Source organism: Natrix helvetica (assembly GCF_964273705.1).
Source record: "Natrix helvetica genome assembly, chromosome: Z".
Lineage (NCBI taxonomy): Eukaryota > Metazoa > Chordata > Lepidosauria > Squamata > Natricidae > Natrix > Natrix helvetica.
In genome coordinates this window covers 109,448,141-109,474,296 of record NC_138554.1, presented here as the reverse complement: position 1 = coordinate 109,474,296, position 26,156 = coordinate 109,448,141, and the positions used below count along the sequence as shown (strand labels likewise).

The 26,156-nt window shown below is 42.3% G+C and overlaps 1 protein-coding gene across 2 annotated transcripts in view; it reads left to right on the top strand.

The window, feature by feature from the left end:
* Nucleotides 1–26,156, top strand: part of DYNC1I1 (dynein cytoplasmic 1 intermediate chain 1) — a 215,259-nt gene that overhangs the window by 101,671 nt on the left and 87,432 nt on the right. For both annotated transcript variants that reach the window (XM_081932257.1, XM_081932256.1), the window contains exon 9: nt 6,198–6,323. In XM_081932257.1, the coding sequence (XP_081788383.1) occupies nt 6,198–6,323 (126 nt within the window). The remainder of the gene's footprint in view (nt 1–6,197; nt 6,324–26,156) is intronic.

Here is a 26,156-nt window from a genome sequence, read left to right as displayed (position 1 = left end):
AATATATACTACTAAAATCAGTGGTGGGTGGCACATAAATTAACAACCAGTTCACCCAGCACCAAAAATGTGAGCATGCGCTTCTGTGCCTGCGTGCAGCCTTCTGCGCAGGTGCTTTGCTCACATGTGCGTCTTGCACACATGCATGCGGCTTCAAAAACACAGCTGAATAGGATGGCATTGTGCCGGGGAGGGTGGGTGGGATCACCCGCAGGTCGCAACTACCGGTTCATTTGAACCGGTCAGAACCAAGTTCAAGTTCAAGTTTATTTGATTTATAGACCGCCCCCTCTCCCCAAAGGGACTCAGGGCGGTGTACAGAAACCACATTAAAAAAAACCATATACATAATAAATACCCTTAAAACCAGATTAAACCTAAAGCCCTGTACAAATTGTTAAAAATTAAAACACGCCTAAAACCAACCCATCGAATTTAAAAATACAGGCCTGGGGTGGGAAGCTGGAATTAGGCCAGGCCGGCTAAATTGAACAGGTGGGTTTTTAGCTTCGTGCGGAAGGAGCGGAGATCTGTAGTTGTTCTGATATCAGGGGGAAGGTCATTCCAGAGGGTCGGGCCCATCACAGAGAAGGCCCTTCCCCTGGGCGTTGCCCACTGGCACAGCCTAGTGGACGGCACCCGGAGAAGTCCCTCTCTGTGTGAGCGTATCGGCGGAAGGGATGTATGGGGCAGGATGCGATCCCGCAAATACCTAGGTCCTGTGCCATAGAGCGCTTTAAAGATGATAATCAGCACCTTGAAACGCACCCGAAAAGCCACAGGTAGCCAGTGCAGCCCGCGCAGGAGAGGTGTTACATGGGAGTACCTAGCGGCTCCCAAAACTGCCCGCGAGGCCGCATTCTGGACCAACTGGAGCCTTCGAGTGCATCTCAAGGGAAGCTCCATGTAGAGAGCGTTACAGTAGTCCAGCCGGGACGTCACAAGTGCATGGGTGACTGTGCGAAGGGCAGCCCGGTCCAGTAGGGGACGCAGTTGGTGCACCAGGCGAACCTGGTGAAATGCCCCCCTAGCCATGGCTGTCACATGGTCATCCATTGACAGCCGGACATCTAGGAGGACGCCCAAATTGCGCACCCGATCCACGGGGGGCCAGATGTTCGCCCCCAATGGCCAGTGATGGAATCAACTGGTTGAACCGGGGTGCCGGTAGCCACAGCCACTCCGTCTTGGACGGGTTGAGCTTGAGTCTGTTCCTTCCCATCCAGATCCGTACGGCTTCCAGACACCGGGACATCACTTCGACGGCATCGTTGGGGTGGTTCGGGGTAGAGATGTACAGCTGGGTGTCATCCGCGTACAGATGGTAATTTACCCCGAACCCACGAATGATCTTGCCCAGCGAATTCATGTATGTGTTGAACAGGAGAGGCGAGAGGACCGACCCCTGCGGCACCCCACAAGTGAGCAGCCTCAAGGTCGACCTCTGCCCCCCTGCCAACACAAATTGTGCTCGGCCAGAGAGGTAGGAGGAGAACCACCGCAGAACGGTGCCCCTCACCCCCAGCCCCTCCAGTCGATGCAACAGGATACCATGGTCGATGGTATCAAAAGCTGCCGAGAGGTCTAATAGGACCAAGATGGAGGAACAACCCCCATCTCTGGCCCTCCAGAGATCATCTACCAACGCGACCAAAGCCGTCTCCGTGCTATGGCCTGGCCGGAAACCGGACTGGCGCGGGTCCAGATAATCAATCTCCAGGTGGCGTGGGAACTGTTGTGCCACCACACTCTCCACAACCTTCACCAGGAAGCAAAAGTTGGAGACAGGACGATAGTTTGCTATCATAGCTGGGTCCAGGGAAGGCTTCTTGAGTAGGGGCCTCACCACCGTCTCTTTCAGGGCGGTCGGCAAGAGCCCCTCTCTCAAAGAAGTGTTGACTAACTCCTGGAGCCAGGCTTGTGTAACCTCCCAGGATGCCAGTATAAGCCAGGAGGGACACGGGTCCAATAAACATGTGGTGGCTCGCAGTCGCCCGCGCAACCTGTCCATATCATCGGAAGTAACAGAGTCAAACTCCACCCAGAATGGAACCTCAAGACCCACCTCCGACGTCTCTTCTAGACCACTGGAGGAGACCTACTCGCTGCGAATCTGAGAGATTTTGTCCTGCAGATACTCCCCAAATTCCTCTGCTCTACCCTGCAGAGGGGCTTCCCGCGGCCTCTGTTGAAGGAGGGAGCGGGTAACCCTAACAGGGCGGCAGGGCGGTTATCTGCAGATGCAATAAGAGTGGCACAATACTGACGCTTGGCCACTCTTGAGGCCACAAGGTAAGTCCGCAAATAGGTTCTCACCTGTGCTCGGTCAGATTCAGAGCGTGACAATCTCCATCTGTTCTCTAGGCGTCTCTTGTGGCGCTTCATCACCCTCAGCTCCTCAGTGAACCAAGGGGCCTGGGTGGATCGCTGCCGCAAGAGAGGCCGCAAGGGCGCAACCCGGTCCAAGGCCCCGGCGGCCGCATTGTTCCATGCAGCCACTAGGTCCTCCATCCGGGTGCGGGTCAGGGCTACAGGAAATGGCCCAAGCTCCGTCTGGAACCTATCCGGTTCCATCAGGCGTCTGGGGCGGAACCATCTAAGACATTCCGGTTCCGCCTCCCCGCGATGGGGAGTAGCGGCTGGGAAGTTGAGCCGGAGAAGTGAGTGGTCTGACCATGACAGGGGTGTAATGACTAAATCCCCTATTCCTAGATCACTCCTCCACTGGCCAGAGACAAAGATAAGATCCAGTGTGTGACCACCCCCGTGTGTGGGGCCCTGAATTACTTGGGTCAGGTCCATGGCTGTCATGGAAGCCATGAACTCCCGGGCTACCTCGGATGTTTCCCCTACCGATGGCAAGTTAAAGTCCCCCATGACCAATAGCCTGGGGGTCTCAACCGCCATCTCGGCGATCACCTCGAGGAGCTCGGGCAGGGCTGCTGATGCATAGCGAGGAGCCAAGTATACAATCAGCAAGCCCAACTGTCTCCCTGGGCCCCACTTCACGCATAGGGACTCACAACCGGTTATCTGTGGTACAGTGGACTCTCTCGGCTTAAGACTTTCCCTTACAATGACCGCTACCCCACCACCCCTGCCAAGGGCCCGAGGCTGATGAAATGTGCGGTAACCTGGCGGGCACATTTCCACGAGGGGAAGACCTCCCTCGTGGCCCAGCCAGGTCTCCGTTATCCCTGCCAGGTCCGGCTCCCCCTCTGAGACCAGGTCGTTAATGAGGGGGGCTTTATTGGCAACGGACCTGGCGTTGCTTAACATCAGTCTCAGGCCCTGGCTCTGTAAGTCCTGACCACCTAGATTGCGGGGGTTGGGACATATGACCGGTCATAGCCAACGACCACGGTCTCCCAACCGGTTATAGGATCTCAGTCTACCCTCGCACCTACCCCTCCCCACGACCATTGAGATGGAAAGACCCTCTTCTGGAATGTCACTACTCCCCCCCATCTTAATAGATCCGCTCACTCCCTTGCTAGCCCCACCTGTCGGCCTGGCACTGGTCCCTCCCTCAGCCTGCCTAACCCCACCCCCCACCCTGGAACCCTCTGAAATACGGATAAAAAACTTAATTAAAAACCCCCTGAGGCTACGCTTCATCCACCTCTCTGGATTAATAAATCCCTCATCAAGGTGGGCCCTCGAAAGGGCGGAGGGCCATACTTGCGAGAGGGGGGGATTCCCGCAGTAGGATCAGGTCTGCCCTCGAGTATATGATGGATCACATTACCAGCGAGGCATCAATTGATCTTAGGGATGTTACAGGTGGTAAAATACATAATTACAAGTCACTAATTCCAGTAATATAGTCTGGTATGGAAAAGTCAAAATCCTGGGTAGGGTGGTGGATTGTCAGTGGATGGCAAATCCAGCCCAGAGCTACTCTTCCAGGGCCATAGGCAACGGGTCTCGGTCAGAGATGGTACATAGACGGGCCCGTTGCAAGATCTCCCGGCCCCCTTATGAGTCCTGGCATTAGAGTGATTACAGTGATTATAACAGGGCAGTAGTCAATTAGTCAGTGTGGAGCGGCCTCAGCCCAGGGCTTCTAGGCCCAGGCCTAGATGTTATACAGACCTCCCGATTCCCGGCTACCATGGCCCTCCACATTCGGCAGTCCCGGCTTGCCTTCTGTCCATCCTGGTGTCCCGGCCTCGGCAGCCAGGCCTCACACGTCCCTCGGCACTCCAAGCCCGGCATACCCCGGCAGACCTTCTGGCTGGCCTCCTGCCCATCCACATGCCCGAACTCCAGCGCTTCACCACTCCGCTTCACTCAGACATCTGGAGAGCATCTCCATTCCTTCTCCATTCCACTCCAGAGTTTGAACACCTCCTGCCAGGCCTCCAACGCTCCGCCCTCTCCCCCAGCAGTCTCAGCTTACTCCCCCCGGCGGGCTCTTCAGGCTGTTGAGACCCGACATCGATCAAACACCAGACTGACATCGGCCAGCGCCCGGCGTCTCCAGCTGACTCCATCGGCCAAACGCCCGGCGTCTCCAGCTGGCTCCAGCTGACCAGCGCCTTCCGGCCAGTGAAGCCCCATTCTCGAGCCCCGTTCTCGAGCCCGTCAGACCACCCTGGAGGCCGACCCAGGTCTTGATGGGAAGCCAGGGTGGTCGCTTACTGGGCCCGACCCTTGGAAATGGTAAAGAGGGTCGGGCGGCATCCCTGTTTTCAAAAGAGCCCCGCGGTCCATGCGGAGCTCAAAGGCAGACCGCCATTGTCCCGGAAGCTCCTTTGGGAGACCAGCAGCAGCCCATCACTGACTAAAATGTTCTGTACATTATAACCAAGTAAAATGTGTAATAGTAGTTAAAATAATTTACATTGTAGAAACAGGAAATAATGAAAAATACATTTAATAACTACAGATATAGATAAAACAATATAATTTCTATGACTAATAGGGCAGGAAACAAGCAAACATTGAACAAGTAAAGAGAAATGGATCAATGACTGAGTCTTCACATACTAAGTTTGTTTTATTGTGTTTCTGTAAACGCCATAAAAAGTCTGTTGGATAAAAACTGGCAATTCCTTTGTAAAATTATAAATTATTGTTTGTTTGTTTGTTTGTTTGTTTATTAAATTTATTTGCTGTACATCTTATACTCAATGACTTAGGAAGCCTTACAGTCGTTAGTATAATTTACAATAGGTAGTATAATTCCAATAGTCTCTATTAATATTTTGTGAAGAACAGCACAGCCTTTAATTTAAGGGCAAAATGTAGATGTTGCAATCCAATGTGTTGTTAACTGTTAATTTAAATAGTTTTTTTTTTTAAAAAAAAAAGCTAGATAGAGGATCAAGCCATCATTCTATGGTTGTGATTCTTGATGACTCAGTACTGTTTCCTGCATCACAGGCAGCATACTATTAGTATCAGCTACTAAGAAGTGAGAATGGATGTTGGTTCTTTCATGCAAATCTGGATGCTGTGTGACATAGAAGCTAAACTTGATGGGTTCCAGATCCTTATATTTTGGTGTGTTTCAGTAATTTCAAATATAAACCACACTTTTTCTTTATTCTTTTAGTTTTGCACTATGTGGAATAAACATACACAGACATTTAATGGTTGTGTGCACTTCACAAAATACATCTTCCCTGGAGCATTAAAGTAGCTATATGGCTTGGCTGCATTAAAAGATATTTCTTTGAAGGCAATCAGGCCACATGCTTCCATTTGCACAGACTTCACATTTGTTGTAAGCTCCACTAAAGCAGAGCAGCTGACCAAAGCCATTCATTGGGAAAGCCCATGAAGTAGCTAGTCAACCCTATAAAAAGATTAGTCTACTTTGTGCTTTGAGGAAAGGGCATTTGTTTCCTTCTGAATACTTTGCAAAGCTCTAGTATACACAGGCACTTAAGTTTAACCACTCACCAATCATCAACAGTGCCACATATGTCAAGCAGATGTGAATGTAAGGATTTCAACCAGGTGAGTGAATTGGCTGATGAAGGCAATATAGCACAGGCTGTCTTTTCATCTCTAGTCTCCTAATTTCAGATCTAGTGATGAAGGAAAGTTTTCTACTTTATAGACCATTCTGTCTTTCTTTCGCCAGACGTTCTGGATGGACCTATCTGTTTATGTGATTTTTACTCAGCATACATCATTTTGTCCACTACTGTTTATCTAAATTTAACTGCCTGTTATTTTCTTTACAGTATCCTGAGTTGATGGTTGCTTCGTATAACAACAATGAAGATGCTCCACATGAACCTGATGGGGTGGCCTTGGTCTGGAACATGAAATTCAAAAAAACAACTCCTGAATATGTTTTTCACTGCCAGGTAAGACAGTTTAAGATGCTTATTTGATAAAAGATATGCTGAGGATTACTGTTTGTCCTATCTGCCCACAATTCAGAAGAGCTAGAAGTTAAAAATAGAAGATATAGAAAGAAAAAAAGGAACTAGGAAGTATGCTAATATTTTCAGAATGCATTCAGTTTTCTAAAACAACATAGGCTGGTTGGAGACTCTGTGTCATTTTTTTGTCTATTTTAAACAATCCTCAAGAGAATTTATTTATAAAAACCTCACACTTATGAAGTAAATGTGGTGTACCACTTCCTCCTCCAGCTGGCAACATATGCTTTCCCACCCACGTAAATTCCCTTATGTTTTCTATTTCAAAGCAGCTTGTGCTCTGCTTCACTTTGCTTGGAATGATATTATAGCTTTACAATGCATCAGCACAGAAAAGACTTGTAAATATTAGCTTTGCCAATGGCAGGATAGAATTGAGATTACTGCATTTCCACCAATTACTATCTGACTTTCAAGTCCAGGCATAGGTGTCTCTAATGTCACCATCAATATCCTAGTGCAGTAATGGCTAACCAAAAATGTGAGCGTGCGCAATACCGTGCGCACATGCCGGCATCCATAATGTAAAGCCCCCCCCCCACATACCCATGGCACACAGCTCCCCCATGGTCCCACCAACTGCTCACCTCCATGCAGAGCTTGAGGAGGGAGGCGTTTTCACCCTCCTCAGGTTCCAGGAAAGCATCCAGAGCCTGAGGAGAGTGAAAAATGGGCCCAACGGGCCTACTGGAAGTTCGTTTCTGAACTTCCAGTAGGCTTATTGGGCCCATTTTTTGCCATGCTTTCCTGAAGCCTGGGGAGGGCGAAAACGTCCCCCAGAAGCCTTCCAGAAGCTGGAAACGGATTGTTTCCAAACTTCAGGTAGGTCCATTTTTCACCCTCCCTAGGTTCTGAAGATTTTCCTGAAACCTGAGGAGGGCAAAAATGGCATCCTCCGGCCCTATGGCAAGCTGAAAATCAGCTGGCCAGCCTTCGCATGTGCGTTAGAGCTGATGGCTCATGTGCTAGCAGATATGTCTCCTTGTGCCACCTGTGGCACACGCCATCACGGTCCTAGTGTAACAATTGAGGCAAGAAATCAAGAGGTATATCTGGAAATTCAAAGAAGTGTATTCCTAGCTGTTTTTTTTTTCAAGATCATCTTGAGCCAAGAATATTTGTGGCAATAAAGTTAGACCTTGACTTACACCCATTCATTTAGTGACTGTTGAAAGCCACGATTGTACTGGAAAAAGTGACTTATAAATGGTCCTTGCATTTACAACTGAAACAGCTTCCCCACAGTCATGTGATCAAAAATTGGTGCTTGGTGACTGACATGTATTTACAATGGTTGCAGCATCACAGCATCATGTCATCAATATTTACTATATTCCCAGCTAGGCTCCAAAAACCAAAATCAATGGGGAAAGCCAGATTCGTTTAATAACCTGTGGTTTACTTAACTGCAGTGATTCATTTAACATCCATTAGAAATTTGTAAAATTGGGCATGACTCACTTAAAATTGGGCATGACTCACTTTGCTTAGCAATAGAAATTCTGATCCCGATTGTGGTCATAAGTCGAGGACTATCTCTACTCATAGTATCTAACTTAATTACTAACTTAATTTTGTATTAGTTAATTTTGTTGCAAGGTAAGGAAGTACGTGCTGATTATCCATGCCTTTCAGCAACCTAATTTTAGCAGCTACTGAGATATTAAGAGATCTGCCAAGATACTAGGCACAACATCTTCTTTTACGAGCTAAATTATAGTTTTTAATCTCAAAATTCCAATCTATTATAATTTCACTATCTCCTCGCTTTCTGCAACCAGCAGAAAGTCTTTAGTTTGTCCTCAATCTGAAATAATAAACTTATCTTGAACTGAAAATAATACAAGTTAATGCTGTTTTGATTAATGAGGTATCAGATTCATATTTCTCATGATCAAAATATTTAGCATAGAGATAAGCACTTTATAGTTTCTCCCTACTTTTTTATCTATAGTTTATTATGATAGTATTATATTTCAGAAAGGGGAAGGATCTATTTAACTACAACTTTCAAATGTCATCATTGTCTTTAATAATTTGTTCCATAAGGTCATTACAAATATTGTTTCAGTTGATAATTAGATGTCCTTTGAATATCTATTATTCAGATCTGAAACTTCAAACTGCCTTCTCTGCTTTGAATAATTTGCGGGGAAATTATTCATTTGGAGAGAATTTAATCCTTGAAGACTTACAGAACATCTTTGACATCTTCATTACATAATTATTTGTCTTTGCCAATATAATGATGATATATTAATATATTCAAGGTTTTGTTTGAATAAGAACAGTTTGCTGAGATCAAAACTTTAAATGGCTCAGTGGAATCATTTGAGATCTTTGATGAGAGTCAGCCTTTTTGTTCTGTTTGTGATGGAAAATTATGTGGGGTTTCAAACTTCAACCAATCTGAATGAGACCATAAAGTAGCTAAAAATATACAGTACTAGGAAATATTGTGTCACCCCTTAAAACACTCTACACTATCTTAAATGCTTTCGCTAGTACGTTTATAATGAAAATCACATATGAATTGCCATATTTATAAAGGCAAGATTGTGGGAGGAGAATTAGAAGGAAAATGGATCTAGATATTCCTTTTGGGGGGGGATGGGCTAATCTTAAAATACATGATCTGGACAGTCTAATTTAATAGGAAACCTATATTCAAAGACTGGGTTCCTTGAGTCAGCTGGAAAACAGAAACTTTCAGATATTTCATCTTACCTCAGAACTTGGAAGAGAGGCAAGATATGTTACAGATTATCATGATGTCATGTTTTGGTTACTTGGTGGAAACCAACTATGTTATTATTTAGTCGCATATTTGTGTATCTAAAAAACTGCAAAGGAAATGTTCCCTAACCTGTATCTCAACTCTTAATGTTCACAGTCTTTCTTATTTACCATGTCCACTTTGCAAAAACCATAGTAATTGTTGGTAGTTGTTGCATATGATTAAATAAATGTAGACATGTTTATTACATCTTATTTGAACATACATAATTGTCTTATTAAAAAAAAGCTAATATGCATTAAAAACCTGAACCTACTAAGTTGAGTAAAACTATCAGCAAGTACATCTCCATGAAAGTGCATATCAAAAGTAATTTGGGCAGTAAATTATGACTTCTACAATATACATACACAGTTCTAATCACTGTTTTAATGCACCCATTTTTCATTTCAAAACATTATTAATCTTAATATATGTATCAAATGAAAATTTATTTGGCATCTTATCTATTAATATGGAAATGGTAAGCACACTTAAAAGAAATAGTATTTTTTTTGCAAATGAACAATTCGAGTGGCTCTACGGTCATGTTTAAAATTTTGTACATTGGCTGCATGTAAAATATTGGAATAAATAAAATAAATTACATCTGAATGGAGGTTTAAGTCCTCCTAACTGCATAGACCACCTAAACCTTGATTGATCTAAGAAAAAAATCAGGTTTATAAATCAGGTTTTACATTGTAAAATTTAATGTGGTTAAATTTATATTTTATTCAATATGTTTTCATGCTGAATTCAATATTCAATATGTTTTCATGCTGAACATCACCAGGCATTTTCAGTACAATGGTAACTATTACTTTCATTATTACCAACTATTTTCCCACAGTTTCCTTGGTGTGTGTGTGTGTTCCAGCATAACTCTGGTATGCCTTCAGGAATTTCAACCAAACTTGGTACACAGATGACTTATTCTCTGGAAACAAATACTGTGGGGATAAGATACCCCTAATGCCCCTCGGGATGTGTGTTCTGTTAAGATACAGCCTGTTGTGTCATTCTGCCGGCTTTACTGTACAGCGCAGTGAAGTTGCCATGGTAATAACTTCACAGTATTCCACAAGGAGCTCCCTCTGGTAAGGAGGAAAATCCAACATTAGGAATTATGTTTGATCCGGACATTTCCCCCCTATAAATAAATACCTAGGCAATGCCGGGTTATCGGCTAGTTTTTTTTAATAAAATTGAAGTTGCAATTAGTGCCATTTTTTAAAATTCTAAATGTTAATAATTTTTTTGGTTACTTTAAGCAGGGATGGGCAGTATGAAACTCCAAAGCTCCCATATTTTGGTTATTAGCAGTACCTGAATTTTTTTCCAGATTTTCTGGAAAATAATCTCTGCCTTTTTGAGATGAGATAATAATGGAAAGCAAAGCACTCTCCTAGAAACAACACACAATATGTCAACAATAAGATCAGAACTTCCTTATTTTCAAGCATGGAAAAGAAATGAGTTTTAGCGAGGGAATTTGCTGCACACTTTGCCTTATCACAGAACTTGGTGTTGTTTCACAAAGTCTTGTTCAGCAGTTCCAGGAGCAAAAAGGATTTTTCACTCAGGTATCAGCATCTCCAATAGGCGACTGGAAGGATCAAAAGAATCTTAGAGCACGCAGATGGCATGTGCTAAAGTATGTTCTGGGTACTGAAACTATCAGGGTTAGCCTCAGCATGACTTGGTGTGATATAAAACAAAGCAAAATATCTTCATTTTAAAAATGGAAAGCGCCATATAAAATATATTTTACATGGACCTCCACTAAAGGGATACATGCATTCCAAATCCAAGAATCCATATTACAATGAATGAATTGCTATGAGGCCTTACATGAACTGGCCGTTTTTAACCTGGGCCTGCTGCCAGCCCATGAAAGATCTCTCTTCTCTCTGTGGGCGGAATAAACAAAACAATTTGGATCAAAACTTTTGTTTTTCATTTCATGTAATGTTTCTGGGAAAGAAATATACCCACTTCTTCTTTTCCTGGAACTCTTCCTACAAAGTAAAAAGATTAAGACAGAAGAAGAAAATAAACTTTCCCCACTGCAAAGGATTTGGGGCAAAGAGATATGGTCATTTTGACCATTCTTGCCTGAGATAGCATACAGCAGATGGAAAACAATTGATGGTTTCCACATGCTTTATATATATGTTCATAATATACAATATTTGGCCAGGTAACATGACTCCATTTCAAAGGAGCCATTCAACAAAAGACCAAAATTAGAAAGTTTTTCAGATGTTGCAATAGTTCTCTGGAGAATTGTATAATACAGGGTTATAACAGCAAGAGATGAACAGGTGTTTCTTTACAAATACAAATTGTTTGGAACTTGAAAAGTCAGTACAAAGTAATAACTAGTGCAGTACTTTATGTTTTTGTTAATTATCTCAGTATTGTCCATCTTATAAAATCATGCTTACTAGAACATGTATAATTTTCAATTTAATGCATTGCTTCTATATATCCCAAAGGTGCTTTTTTCAAGAGGCAACTGGCTTTTTGTTTTTCCTTGAAGTTGTTTTGCTTTTCCTCCAAGAAGCTTCTTCAGTTCAGACTGAATGGTAGAGAATGAAAAATTGAAATGTCTTCAAGGAAAAACAAAGAAACTCCAGTTGCCTCTTACAAAAAGCATCTTTGGGACAATGATGACCTGGATGACTGAGAACCTCCATAGACATTTCTTCTATATGATCTCTTAATTCCAGAGTGCTATGGCTTCTTATCTCTTATATAGTTTCCATATATGGATTATTATTCCTAGAGGAAAAGAGGACCAAACTGAGATCATTGTTTATCATTGTAAGAGAGTCCATTTCTTCCTCATCCTGCAATCAAAGAACACATATAGTTTTTTGATGTAACTTCATATGTTGATCTTTGGAACTAAATGGAGCACAACCCAATGAAACTAAAATCTGGAAATGGCCCTGTGCAGCCATGAATTGTGGTTTTGTAGCCATCTTGGTAGATTACTTGGCACAGCAGCAAAACTTTGGGAGTGGCATCTATTTTGGTTCTTTCTACAGTACCATCATCCAGTAATCCTTGCTTGGTAGGCTCCATGTCACTGCTAAGCTGTCAATTTCTATATGGGACATGGCCCTTAGGCTTTCTATTTTAATTTCAATAAAAGCTGCCCAAGCTTGGAAAATATTGTGGTTTGGTTCTAGACATAAACCGCTTAACCATACTGTGGAATGTTTCTCCCTCCTGTGCCTTGCCTCAAGTTTTCTGTAGTGGTTTTCATACACTGTCATTAAATTATGCATTTGACCACCCCTCATTGCTTATTCTGGTGTGGTCTTTCCTTTTAAACTGGGTGGATGGAATCACAAATGCCTATCTTAGAATTAAACACCACTGAAGTTAACTGAAAATCTGTATTTAGTGGCCAGCATTGGCTAGAGTTCTCTCCTTCTCCATTCCCCACCACTGATTTTCATTTCTTCTTTGCTGATTTTTTCCCTCCTAAATAAAAATATGTCACTGTTCTTATATACAGTGATCTACTAGCCTGGTTTGTGAGGATATGAGAAATACAGCTTCTTAACCTCTGTTGCATACTTGTGTTTCTATAAAATGTGTCTTGATATAAAAAAAGAAAGGGGAAAAAGAAGAGATTCTTTTGCAGCTTCATTTTAGTTTGGAGAAAATGTTTTAGTTAGTTTAGTGTTCTGATGTCCCTCCATTATTTTCTCTCTTCTGAATCAGTTGTTACTCATCATAAAGCTTCAAAAATAATCACAAGAGCAAAAGAGGAATTTCATCTTTGTACATGGTCGGACCAAGCAACATTTTTGTTGGCATATGTAGTAAATACTCTGATTTAGTATACATTTGTTGTGTTCCTTTCTTGGGTAACATATGCCTTTTATGAAAAAAGTTCCTGATACAAAAAACTGAAGGGTACAAAAAACCAGCATGGGAAAATAAAATAATTCAATGAGCTATCTGGCCCAGTCAACCTAATAAGAGACTCTTATCAAGGCTTTCTGCTAACTGCCAAAATCAAGCACTTCTTAGGTTATTGGATATCCTTTTCCAAGATAAGCAACTAGTGCTATAAAATAACATTTGATTAAAGGCAAAAGTTTACATTTGTGAAAGCAGGCCTGGCATGTTTTCAAATCTTTTGACTATTCCTAAAACACCCAGTTCACAAGCTATATTTTATGAGGTCAAATTATAAGAATATTGATGACGTGCCAAACCACAAATGGTGACAAAATCATCTTAAAAAGGATGTCTTTGGAGAAAAAAAAAACCAGACCTGTCTTTCACAAATGACTTATATTGTGGATATCCTAAAGTGCATCACAACATTTGTTTGGTTTAAGATGCGGGAGCAAGCTCCAGTGATCGAAATCATAAATATGTCCTCATCATCAGTAGCATTGTTGGTATATACAAGGTGAGGTCTGTAGTTTATTATTTGTTGATTGAAATACATTTTGGCACAACACCCTTATTAAATCATTAGGAAAAGCAAGATAACAATTTTAAGGTGTTAATTTCTGCAATGAGAATCAATGGGAATTTGAAGTAGTTAACCTTGGCAAGATAATGTATGATGTCTTTCATGGGCTGTCTGATGTTTTGTTTGAAAATAATTTATCCAGAATTGCTTCCAGCCAGGTGAATGTTGCACTGGTTTAGTAATGACCTCCTCCAGCATCTAACTTTAGTGAAACCCATTAAGTTAGTGAAATAACACCTAGCGATTAGAAGAGGTTTTCCCCTTAGGGATCACTTAATAGACCTATCTGTATCTATGTTAATGTTTTTCTTCTGGTGCCAAGCAAAAATATCTTGACTTTCATTTGTCTCTTATATAATATCATGCCTTTAGGCTGCCACAGAGGTGTAGATTTTATTCTTTGGTTTTCAGTTTTAAATACATGTCTTTCTACAAATAAGTTTTTCTGTTTTATGGTGATTTGTTTAAATTCTATAATTAAATTTGTTGTTCTTAGTATGTCTTTCTGAACTATTTAGCTAGTGGTTTGGTATAGTGGTTAGGCACCAGGCTAGAAACCCAGAAATTGTGAATTCAGGTTCTCCCTGTGGTACAAAGCCAGTTGGGGGACTTTCGGGCTATCATTCTTTCTGAGCCTTAGGCAGTAGGCAATGGCAATCCACTTCTGAAATTCTTGACAAGAAAACTGCAGTCCTAGACCTGGCAGTCACTAGGACTGAACCTTGACATGAATGCACAGAAAAAAAATAAACTTGATAAAGAACTTTCTATAACTTATATAGAAAAAGACATGCCCAGATTATAGCTTTCAGTATTTTTCAAGAAATAAATTTCCCCAATTTAATCAGAATAGTACAACAATTGTTGCCTTCAGCTGTAGTTTATTGCTACTCCTTTTTTCCCCTTCCTCACAAACAAAGAAATGAAGACTATATTTCCTTTTCTGCTAGTGAAAAAGCATTAGAGCATTTTAAGCTACAAACTCATAATTTGGAGAGCATTTGGATTTCTGGGGCATGTTACCAGATTACAGTTCTCCAAGACTGATATTTAGGCCCATTGAGAACACGTAATAACACGTAGAATCATGGGTGGGTAATAAGTTTAAAGAAAAGCATTGGGCCTTTAGAGTATGTGAACCAGAGAGCAGTGGATAGATCTATTGAAAGAAAGTTATTAGGCAATAAAGACTAGTTGTGAAGAAAAATGGGCACATACAAAATAAAAGCAAAACCTTTGCTATTCAATCTGCACAACTGGGTGACTTATTTCCTCTCTCCCGTATAACCTGGGTGGGTGGGTGGTCTTAGGTTCCTTTGCTTTTTTAGAAAAATCTTCAATGTTAATCAGTGCTACCTTTGGAGTGAGTCACCGCTCCCTACAAAAAAAAAATCTCTGCAAAACTACCTGTTCCTAATATAATGTCAGGGGTGGGATTCTACCAGTTCAGACTGGTTCAGGCAAACCAGTAGCTCTGATGATCAGCTGGGAGCGATCAGGTAGACCCGCCCACCCGTCCCAGCACTTTACTGACCTATATCTTCTCGGTTGATTTGTGCAACAAGCAAATTGCCACACTTCAGCTATGTTATTTCCCAGCACTAACGCGGAAAGTAAGTTTTCTTAAAACTGTGCACACGCTCAAAGCATGCGATCACCGAACCGGTTGTTAAACTGGCAGGATTCCTCCACTGTATAATGTCAATAGTTGCTATTCTGCAGGCATTAGGCTAACTGTTTCATTGACTTATTTTACTAGACTTAGAAGGATCAGAATGCTGCCGAGCATGTTAAGTTATTTTCTTGATACACTTTTTATTGAGCTCATTCCATCACTTAATTCTCGTTTTCAGTAGATGAATTTGGTCTAATTTCTGAAAAGTGGTTTGGCTTCATGTAAGTTACCCTGGGGGAGTTTCACTGTGAACTGTTAATTCTGGCTTCCCCCAAAATGTTTCTGTACATTAACTTAATTATAATTCACATACCATAACTCTGTAATGTAAAGCTAAAAGTCACTAGTTGAAGCATTGGAAATTTTTTAGAATTCTCTAGATTTCTACAGGGACATTATGACCTTTGAAAAAAAATTAACAAAGGTGGGAACATTCGGGTTCAGCACCGCGGAACTGAAAATAGGAAGGAAAGAACACTATGCTGTACAATATAAAGACAAAATGTACATTAAATCTGCTCATCATAGCAAGTCTATTGAATCATTATGTTTCATTGCTAAAACACCATCTGTCAGTAAATTTGTGTGATTGAAAATAATAAAATAAAATATGTAATAAAATATAAATGTAATGTAATAAAATATATAGAGGCTACAGTCAAAATAACTTGTTCAGTATTTCAAGATAATCACAATCACAATTTAACTGACGTTTACAAGAATAAAAAGATTCCCATTGAGAATTGCTTATTCAGTCATTTTGTTCCATAGATTTTCATTACTTACAAATAATGTTCTACCCATATACGATATTAGTCAGTATATAGGTATAAATACATTTTCATTTATATGTAGAAGATTTAATAAAATATTTTTGGTGATGTGTCCAAAATCATGAATTGTCTTTAGCTAAATTCCAAGGAGCACCCTTTGGGTTATGGGCTTGCCTGGAATCAAATTCAACAAGAGATTAATTGCAATGAACAGATGTTATGGTCTGAATCAAAACCAGCAGTGAACAGTCTTGAGGATAAGCTTCATATTCCATTTCAATATGCTGCTTTGCATGTTCATTTTCTTCAGCTCACAAGCCCCAATACTGCATAAATGTGTATTGTACTGGTAGCCCAAAGAAGAAACATTGTCTTCAATGGCACCTTAATTATATTAATACATAATTATGAAATAGGTGATTAGAGAAAGGAAGGCCCATCTACATCTATCCTAAGTAAGAATAATCAGGATCACATTGCAATATTTTGATCTGAAGGAAATTCAATGCATTTGCATATGTTCATACTGTAGTAGGTTCTACTTGAAAATCTTGTGCAATAAAATTATACTTGTGACAATATAATAATTGGAACAACCTTAAGGTCTGGTCAGCAAGGTCTTAATGAATAGCTTCATGAATTCTTTCTGAATAACTGGGAATCCATGCTGAGCCTTCCCTCCCCTTCTACAGCCAGGTAATTCCTCTAAGCTGGGTATTAGCCTTATCAATATCTTTGTGTCCCAATGAACATAATTCAGTCAACATAACTTGGCAAAACTTCATTTTATGTGTCATTTGTGCTCATTCACAACCAGGACGCTTTGTTCATGGCCACTCCTACCTTAATCACCCCATGATTGGACTATGTCAACAAGGAGCAGCCCTTGAAGATCATTCAGAAGCTTTAGTTGAACCAGAATGCAGCATTTTGCAACAACAATTTATTATGTCCATGTGTGAACTGCATTAGTTTCCAGCAGATTTTTGTTGTAAATCAAGGAATGGCCAATGACCATTAAAGCCCTTCATGGCATAGGACCAGGTTACTTGTAGGGCTATATTCTCACATCTTCCTATTACTTATGCTCCCATAGGAGAGCATGTTCCAAGTGTCCTCTGTTGAATGCTGTCATTTTACAAAATTTAAGACGCATGTCTTTTTGTTTTTTATCTCTGGGTTCTAAAATATCTTTACCCCATTCCCTCACTACACAAATATAGAAAAGGGTCCAATTCTCCTCATCTTTATGAAAGCCATTAAGACCTGGTTTTCCCCAGAAAACCCCAGAAGCATTTGGGTCCAGTTTAATAACTCCTTTTGTTATTTTTATTATGATGTTTGGTTAGCAAGATTACAATTTGTATTCATATTTCTATATTGTGTATGTTTGAATATAATGTGGTTCTAAATTGATTGTTTTTCTCTTGTATGCCATTTAGAGTCACATTAGAATTTGAGTTGGGCAGCTCTATGATTTCAGTAAACAAACAAACAAACAAAACTTGCAAATTAAATCAGTAGGCCACTTGTGGCCTTTGAATATTTGTTCTCTAAAGGAATACATATATTGAGTATACAAGATGTATTCCATTATACACATGTCATATAAAAAGTGGGCAACTTCAGTGCAGTACGTAAGACATTTACCTCCAATTTTTTAAATTGCAAGGCAGTATTTTTTTCACCCAGTAAATGATTTTGAACAGAAGAATTTAATTTTGTTCTTAGGAACTCCAGTTTCTTTTTTTTATCTAAGAATCCACATATTTTTGCATACCTTTGGGAGGTATTCCTGCCCTATCCTTTGCCCCATTTCTCCATCAAGCACATATCTCTGCAGGACCTTTTGAAAATATAGAGAAAGTAGTAGGGAATCTGAATCTCCCCATCTCCTACATACACATTTTTCATCAAATTATCTTTAAAGGGATTTTAAATGAAGAAAGTGTGTGAGCAAGATTTAAAGTCAAAACAATATAAGAAGGAAATGGCAAACATGTAACATATAAAAACCTAGTGTCTTTTCATTCATAAGAAAAATTCTTCCTATTGGAGCAATCAAAATATTTTTTACTATCCATTAAATAATATTTATTAAATGTAGATGAAGATCCATCCTGAAATTACTCTGACAGCTGATAAAATACATTTGTTTGGTATTTTTTGGCTATAACTTTTCTTTAATACTGCACCACCTTATTCTTCATGAATACATAAATGGTTATAGATTTTATAATGAACAACATAGTCAATGCTGATGCTCATATATTTAAAATATTATTCTGGGTGCTGAAAAGAGAAATATTTGAGTTAAGCCACCAGTAGATAAAAGATTTGTAGTAACTCTTTGTCTTGCTAGTTGCTTAAATTCACACATGAATCTCTATTGTGTTGAACTTAGTTGCAGACACAAGTGCAGATAAGACAGTGACTACTCCGTGCATTACGGAGACCTGGTTGGGCCATGAGGGGGGTGTGCCCCTTAGCGAACTATGCCCACTAGGCTTCCGGGCATTTCACCAGCCAAGAGTCCAGAGCAGGGGCGGGGGGGTGGCGATGGTTATTAGGGAAAGTCTCAGACCTCAGGAGGTCACTGTGCCTCAGATAGGAGGCTGTGAGTCCCTCTTTGTGAAATGGGGCCTTGGAGCTCAGGTGGGCCTTTTTGTTACGTACCTGTCTCCCTGCTACATTCCATCGGCCCTGCCGGAGCTGCTGGATGTATTAGCTGGATTGGCGATTGATTTCCCCAGACTTATGGTCCTGGGGGATTTCAATCTGCCTTCCATTGGTGAGACATCCGAGTCAGCTCGTGAGTTCATGGCTTCCATGACAGCTATGGACCTAACTCAGTTAATTCAAGACCCCACCCATAATGGGGGACACACGCTCGACCTGATTTTTGTCTCTGGGCAGTGGATGAATGATCTAGATTTAGGGGATATTTCTATTCAACCCTTGTCATGGTCTGATCATTTCCTCATCAGGCTTGACTTCCATACCGCTACCCCTCGCCGCAGGGAGGCAGAACCGACTAGATGGTTCCGCCCCAGGCACCTGATGGACCCCGAAAGGTTCCTGATGGAGCTTGGGACTTTCCCTGAATACCTTGCTCACAACTCGACTGAAGCCCTAGTGGAAGCCTGGGATAGAGCTGCCGCTGGGGCCTTGGATCGCGTTGTGCCTTTGCGGCCTCTGACCCAGTGTCGATCCCGGATGGCTCCCTGGTTTACCAAGGAGCTCTGGGAGATGAAACGCCAGAAAAGACGCCTAGAGAGTGGCTGAGGGCCAGCCGGTCCGAATCTGATCGAACACTAGTAAGAATTCATATTAAATCCTTAGTGGCGATAGAAGCGGCAAAATAGCAATATTTTTCCGCTCTTATCGTGTCCGCAGATAACCGCCCAGCCGCCCTGTTTAGGGTGACCCGCTCCTTACTTAACCAAGGAACTGGGGAAAACCCCTTGCAGGGTAGGGCTGAAGAATTTGTTCAGTATCTGCAGTATAAAATCGCTCAGATCCGGACAGGCTTGGACTCTGACTGGGTAGATTCGGGCGAGCCGATGGGGATGAATCTTGAGAAGACAATCTGGGATGGGTTTGACCCCTGAAGGCATGGACAGGATTATGGGGAGACTCAGTGCTGCCACTTGTGTGCTGGACCCGTGTCCCTCTTGGTTAGTTTCGGCTTCCCGGGAGGTGACATGAGGCTGGCTCCAGGCGATTACCAATGCTTCATTGAGAGAGGGGTTCTTTCCCACCGCCTTGAAGGAGGCGGTGGTGAGGCCCCTCCTTAAGAAGCCTTCCCTGGACCCAGCTTCTTTAGCCAACTATCGTCCAGTCTCCAACCTTCGCTTTGTAGCAAAGGTTGTCGAGAGTGTGGTAGCACGTCAGCTTCCCCAGTACCTGGATGAAGCTGTCTACCTGGATCCGTTCCAGATGGGTTTCAGGCCCGGGTTCAGCATGGAGACGGCATTGGTTGCGTTGGTCGATGATCTCTGGCGGGCCCAGGACAGGGGCTGCTCCTCTGTCCTGGTCCTATTAGACCTCTCAGCGGCTTTTGATACCATCGACCATGGTATCCTACTGCGATGACTCAGGGGGTTGGGAGTGGGGGCACCGTTTTACGGTGGTTCTCCTCCTACCTGTCGGATCGGTCGCAGTTTGTGTTGACTGGAAGGCAGAGATCGACCCCCAGGCGCGTCACTTGTGGGGTGCCCCAGGGGTCGGTTCTCTCACCCCTCCTGTTCAACATATACATGAAACCGCTGGGCGAGATCATCCGTGGTTTTGGGATGATCATATGCTGATGATACCCAACTTTTCATCTCTACCCCAAACCACCCAAACGATGCCCTCGACGTGATGTCCCGATGCCTGGAGGCTGTGCAGATCTGGATGGGGAGGAACAGGCTCAAGCTCAATCCCTCCAAGACTGTGTGGCTGTGGTTTCCGTCATCCCGATTTGTACATCTTGTCCCATATTTGACGATAGGGGAAGAAATTTTAGCCCCCTCAGAGAAGGCTCGCAATCTGGGAGTCCTCCTGGATATGCAGCTTAGTTTAGAAGAACACCTGACGGCCGTGACCAGGGGGGCCTTTTACCAGGTTCGCCTGGTATGTCAGTTACGCCCCTTCCTGTGCAGTAGTCATGCCCTCGTCCTTTCTCGCCTGGACTACTGCAATGCTCTCTACATGGGGCTGCCCTTGAAGAGCACCCAGAGGCTTCAGCTGGTCCAGAATGCGACCGCGCGGGTTGTCATGGGGGTACCTAGGTGCTCCCATGTTACACCCCTTTTAGGCGACCTGCACTGGTTGCCGGTTGTTTTCGGGGTGCGATTCAAGGTATTAATTATGACCTTTAAAGTGCTCCATGGCTTAGGCCCAGGGTACCTGCGAGACCACCTACTGCCACCAGTAGCCTCCCACCGTCCAGTACAATCCCACAGAGTTGGCCTCCTCAGGGTGCCATCGGCCAGACAGTGGCAGCTGGTGACCCCCAGGGGGAGAGCCTTCTCTGTGGGAGCGCCTTCCCTCTGGAATGAGCTGCCCCCGGAGCTTCGCATAATCCCTGACCTCCGGTCCTTCCGACGCGCCCTAAAAAGTTGGCTTTTCCAGCAAGCCGGCCTGGCCTGTTAATTTTAACTTATTTTAAATGCATTGTCTTTTAAATTCGGTTTGTTTTTTTGGATATGTATTTAATTTTTTTTTAAACTTTTGGGATGTGTATTTTTTATAATGTTGTACGCCGCCCTGAGTCCTTTTAGAGAAGGGCGGCATATAAATCCAAACAAACAATCAATCAAACAAACAAACTACAATTTTAATAATAGGATGTGACATGAAGAGTATATTTCATTTATGTGAACCAGCTTTCCCATATGGAAGAGCATCTTTTATCATATAAATGGATTATGCAAGGTGCTGATGAAAATTAAACTACATTTGCAAATGGTAATTGTTTCACACTCCACTTACTGTGATCATACCATGCATCCAGATGTAGAAAAACAAATTAAGAGCCTTTAACCTTCTCCCCCTCCTCCAACAAATTCCAATAATACTTTCATAGTATTCTAGGAGATTTGCTTGTTTATCTTCACCTAGCACAGTGATGGCGAACCTTATTTGGCTCGCGTGCCACAAGTGGGGGGAGCGCAGGGGGGTCGAGTGCGGGCGTGCCGCACCCATAATGCAACACGTGACCCCCCCAGTGCGCATGCCGCACAATGTGCGACCCCCCCATTTTTACATGGTTTTTTTGCCCTCCCCAGGCTCCAGGGGCTTTATAGGAGCCTGGGGAGGGCGAAAAGAGCCTCCCCCGACCCCCCGAAGGCCCTCCGGAGGCTTCAGGGACTGTCCGGAGGCTTCCCTGAAGCCTTTGGAGTGCTTAAAACCACCCTCCGAGCAACCCGGAAGTCACTTCCGGTTTGCTCGGAGGGTGGTTTTAAGCGTTCCGAAGGCTTCAGGGATGGTCCCTGAAGCCTCCAGGGGGAGGGGGGGGGCTCTTTTCGCCCTCCCCAGGCTCCTATAAAGCCTCTGGAGCCTGGGGAAGGCGAAAAATAGCTTTTAAAAAGGTGAACTCGGCTGACAGGGCAGCGCCTCGCGTGCCCTGACAAATGGCTCCGCGTGCCACTTGTGGCACGCGTGCCATAGGTTCGCCATCACGGACCTAGCAGATATATGGGGGCAATATATCCTGGGGGCAAGTGACCATGCAATATTGGAATTCAACATTATGCAAACACAAGTAGTAGAACAAAGTGAAACTAGAATCTTGGACTTTAAGAGAACTAATTTCAATAAACTTAGAGAGAGCTTGGAAAAAATTCCATGGATGAGAATCCTCAAGGGGAAAACAACTCAGGAAGCTTGGGAAATTTTGAAAAATGAGATTACAAAAGCCCAGTCTATCACAATACCAATGAAGAAGAAAAATAACAGCTCCCAAAAGAAACCAGCATGGCTGCATAAAGAATTCTCTGACAAATTGAAAGACAAAAAATATAAGTACAAAAAATGGAAAGGGGAAGACATAACTAAGGCAGAATATCAGCAAATACCCCGAACATGTAAAGATGAAGTGAGGAAAGCTAAGGCTCACAATGAAGAAGGGCTTTCCACAAAAGTAAAAAATAACAAAAAGAGCTTCTTCCAACAAGTTAAAAACAAGAAAAAGGTTAAGGAAACAATTGGTCCATTGCTGGGAGAAAGTGGCAAGAAGGTGACAAGCAACAGGGAGAAAGCAGAACTATTTAACTCATGTTTTGCATCTGTCTTTACACAAAGGGATAAAATAGTCCAACCTATCAAAAACAGCACCACAAAAATCAGATTAGGAACACAAGTTGAAATAGGGAAGAAAATGGTAAGTGAGCACCTGTCTACCCTAGACGAGTTCAAATCACCAGGACCAGATGGATTATACCCCAGGGTTCTGAAGGAACTGGCAGACGAGATCTCAGAACCACTGAACTATATCTTCCAGAGCTCCTGGAGCACTGGGGAACTACCAGAGGACTGGAAAAGAGCTGATGTGGTTCCCATCTTGAAAAAAGGGGAAAAAAACAGATCCAGGAAACTACAGACCTGTCAGCCTGATCTCAATACCAGGAAAGATTCTGGAAAAGATAATCAAGCAACGAATTAATGAACACCTAGAAGCAAACAAAGTAATAGCCAAAAGCCAACATGGGTTTGTCAAAAACAGATCATGCCAGACTAATCTTATTGCATTCTTTGACAAAGTGACAAAATTAGTGGACCAGAGGAATGCCATCAATATAGTTTACTTGGACTTCAGTAAGGCATTTGATAAGGTAGACCATAACCTACTACTAGATAAAGTAGAAGAATGTGGGTTGGACAGCATCACCACCAGATGGATTCGTAACTGGCTGACCAACCACACTCAACATGTAGTCCTCAATGAAACTGCATCTACATGGAGGGAGGTATGCAGTGGAGTACCCCAAGGCTCTGTTTTGGGCCCAGTACTCTTCAACATCTTCATCAATGATTTGGATGGGGAACTCATCAAATCTGCAGATGACACCAAGCTGGCAGGAATAGCCAACACTCCAGAAGATAGGCTAAAGATACAGAAGGATCTTGACAAACTTGAACATTGGGCACTATCTAATAAAATGAAATTCAATGGTGAAAAGAGTAAGGTTCTACATTTGGGCAACAAAAACGAAATGCACAGGTACAGTATAGGTGGTATCTTGCTCAACAGTAGTAACTGTGAAAGGGATCTTGGAGTCCTAGTGGACAACCATTTAAATTTGAGCCAGCAGTGTGCAGCAGCTGCCAAAAAAGCCAACACAGTTCTAGGCTACATCAACAGAGGGATAGAATCAAGATCACATGAAGTGTTAATACCACTTTATAATGCCTTGGTAAGGCCACACTTGGAATACTGCATTCAGTTTTGGTCACCACAATGTAGAAAAGATGTGGAGACTCTAGAAAGCGTGCAGAGAAAATCAGCAAAGATGATTAGGGGCCTGGAGACTAAAACATATGAAGAACGGTTGCAGGAACTGGGTATGTCTAGTTTAATAGAAAGAAGGACTAGGGGAGACATGATATCAGTGTTCCAATATCTCAGGGGTTGCCATAAAGAAGAGGGAGTCAAACTATTTTCCAAGGCACCTGAGGGTAGAACAAGAAGCAATGGGTGGAAAGCAGAGAGAAGCAACTTAGAACTGAGGATAAACTTCCTGACAGTTAGAACAATTAATCAGTGGAACTACTTGCCTCCAGAAGTTGTGAATGCCCCAATACTGGAAGTCTTTAAGAAGATGTTGGATAGCCATTTGTCTGAAACGGTATAGGGTTTCCTGCCTAAGTAGAGGGTTAGAAGACCTCCAAGATCCCTTCCAACTCTGCTGTTGTATTGTATATTTTATAAATAATAAGTATTCATGTTTGGCTCTAAGACTTAATGCAGTTTCCTAAATAGTCTAGGAACCATCACCATGGCAGTACAGGTAGTCCTCAATTTATGACCACAATTGAGCCCAAAATTTTGGTTAAGTCATTTGTTAAGTGAATTATGCCCCATTTTACAATCTTTTTTGCCACAGCTGTTAAGTGAACCACTATAGTTGATAAGTTAATAACATGTTGTTAAGTGAAGCTGGCTTCCCCATAGACTTTGTTTGTCAAAAGGTTGCAAAAAGTGATCTCATGATCTTGGGGCACAACAATAGTCATAAATATGATCTAGCTGCCAATATCTGAATTTTGATCATATGATCATGGGGATGCTACAAAGGTTGTAACTGTGAAAAATGATCATAAGTCACTTTTTTCAGTTCTAGTCACTAAAATGAACTGTTTTAAATCAAGAACTACCTGTTCTCCTATAATCTTCCCTGTATATTTGCCTAACACATATAGTGCATGTCTTGAAAACCTTGACTCTTTTGTTGAAATTCTGTCAATTTACCTTCCCAGTTAATTGAGACTCTAGGTAATGTGCAATAATTAAAAATAACAGTAAAAATGAACAAGAATGATATTAGTCTTGCAATGTTTAATTCACTTATTCTTAGTCACCCCAAGCCTTCAAAACCTTGTAAAAGAGGGATAAGATGCACATATTTGCTCTGTAGTCCAGATATATTTTTATTGCATAGGTGTGAAATATTTTGCTGCAATTATGATAAAATATATTAAGGACTATGATAACCAAGTAGTAAATAAATCATCTTGTATGTACTAGACTTTCCTTTGCTTCATCCTTCTGCCCTGCTGCTCAATACTTCCTGTTTGACTCTTCCATCTCGTTGATGCTTTCTTTGTGGTTACTTCCAATTAAATCAGCACTAGATAATCCTGGAGGCTGTTACAGTTGCCATGAGAGCGCTCCAGATTCTTAATCAGATCCATGTGTCCAATGTGCAGTGCAGTCCTATATATGCTTACTCAGAAGTAAGCCTCGGTGGGCTTTAACTTCCTAGCAAGAAAATCAATACAGAATTGAAATCTAAGCAAGATGCTACAGCTGAATGTGGTGGTAACCATACAGGAAGAAGTCCAAATTCTATTATTAGGGAAGTTACTAATTCAAACTCACACAGTAGTCTTCACCTTTTCATTTTCTAGAATGCTTCATCAGGAGGAAGGAGGGAGGGAGGGAGGGAGGGAGGAAGGAAGGAAGGAAGAAAGAAAGAAAGAAAGAAAGATTATAATGAGAGTGAGGGTGGGTCTGAGGGAAGTCCTGCCTTAGCACTTGGCCAGTACAGGTGGCCCTGAAACAAGAGATGTCAAGCTGGCCATGCCCACCCTGGCCACTCCTACCCTGACCATGCCCCCCTCCCAGCCCCCAAGGTCAAACACAATCTTGATATGGCCCTCAATGAAATAGAATTTTACACCCCTGTTCTAAGGGCATTTACTTTTCTACAGTAAGCATTTCCAATTATATTATGTTTTGTTAGGAAACATGCTAGTATGTGTATGATCTGCTTATGGAATTAAACTAGGATTATATCAAGAAGGTGCTTCTGAAGAC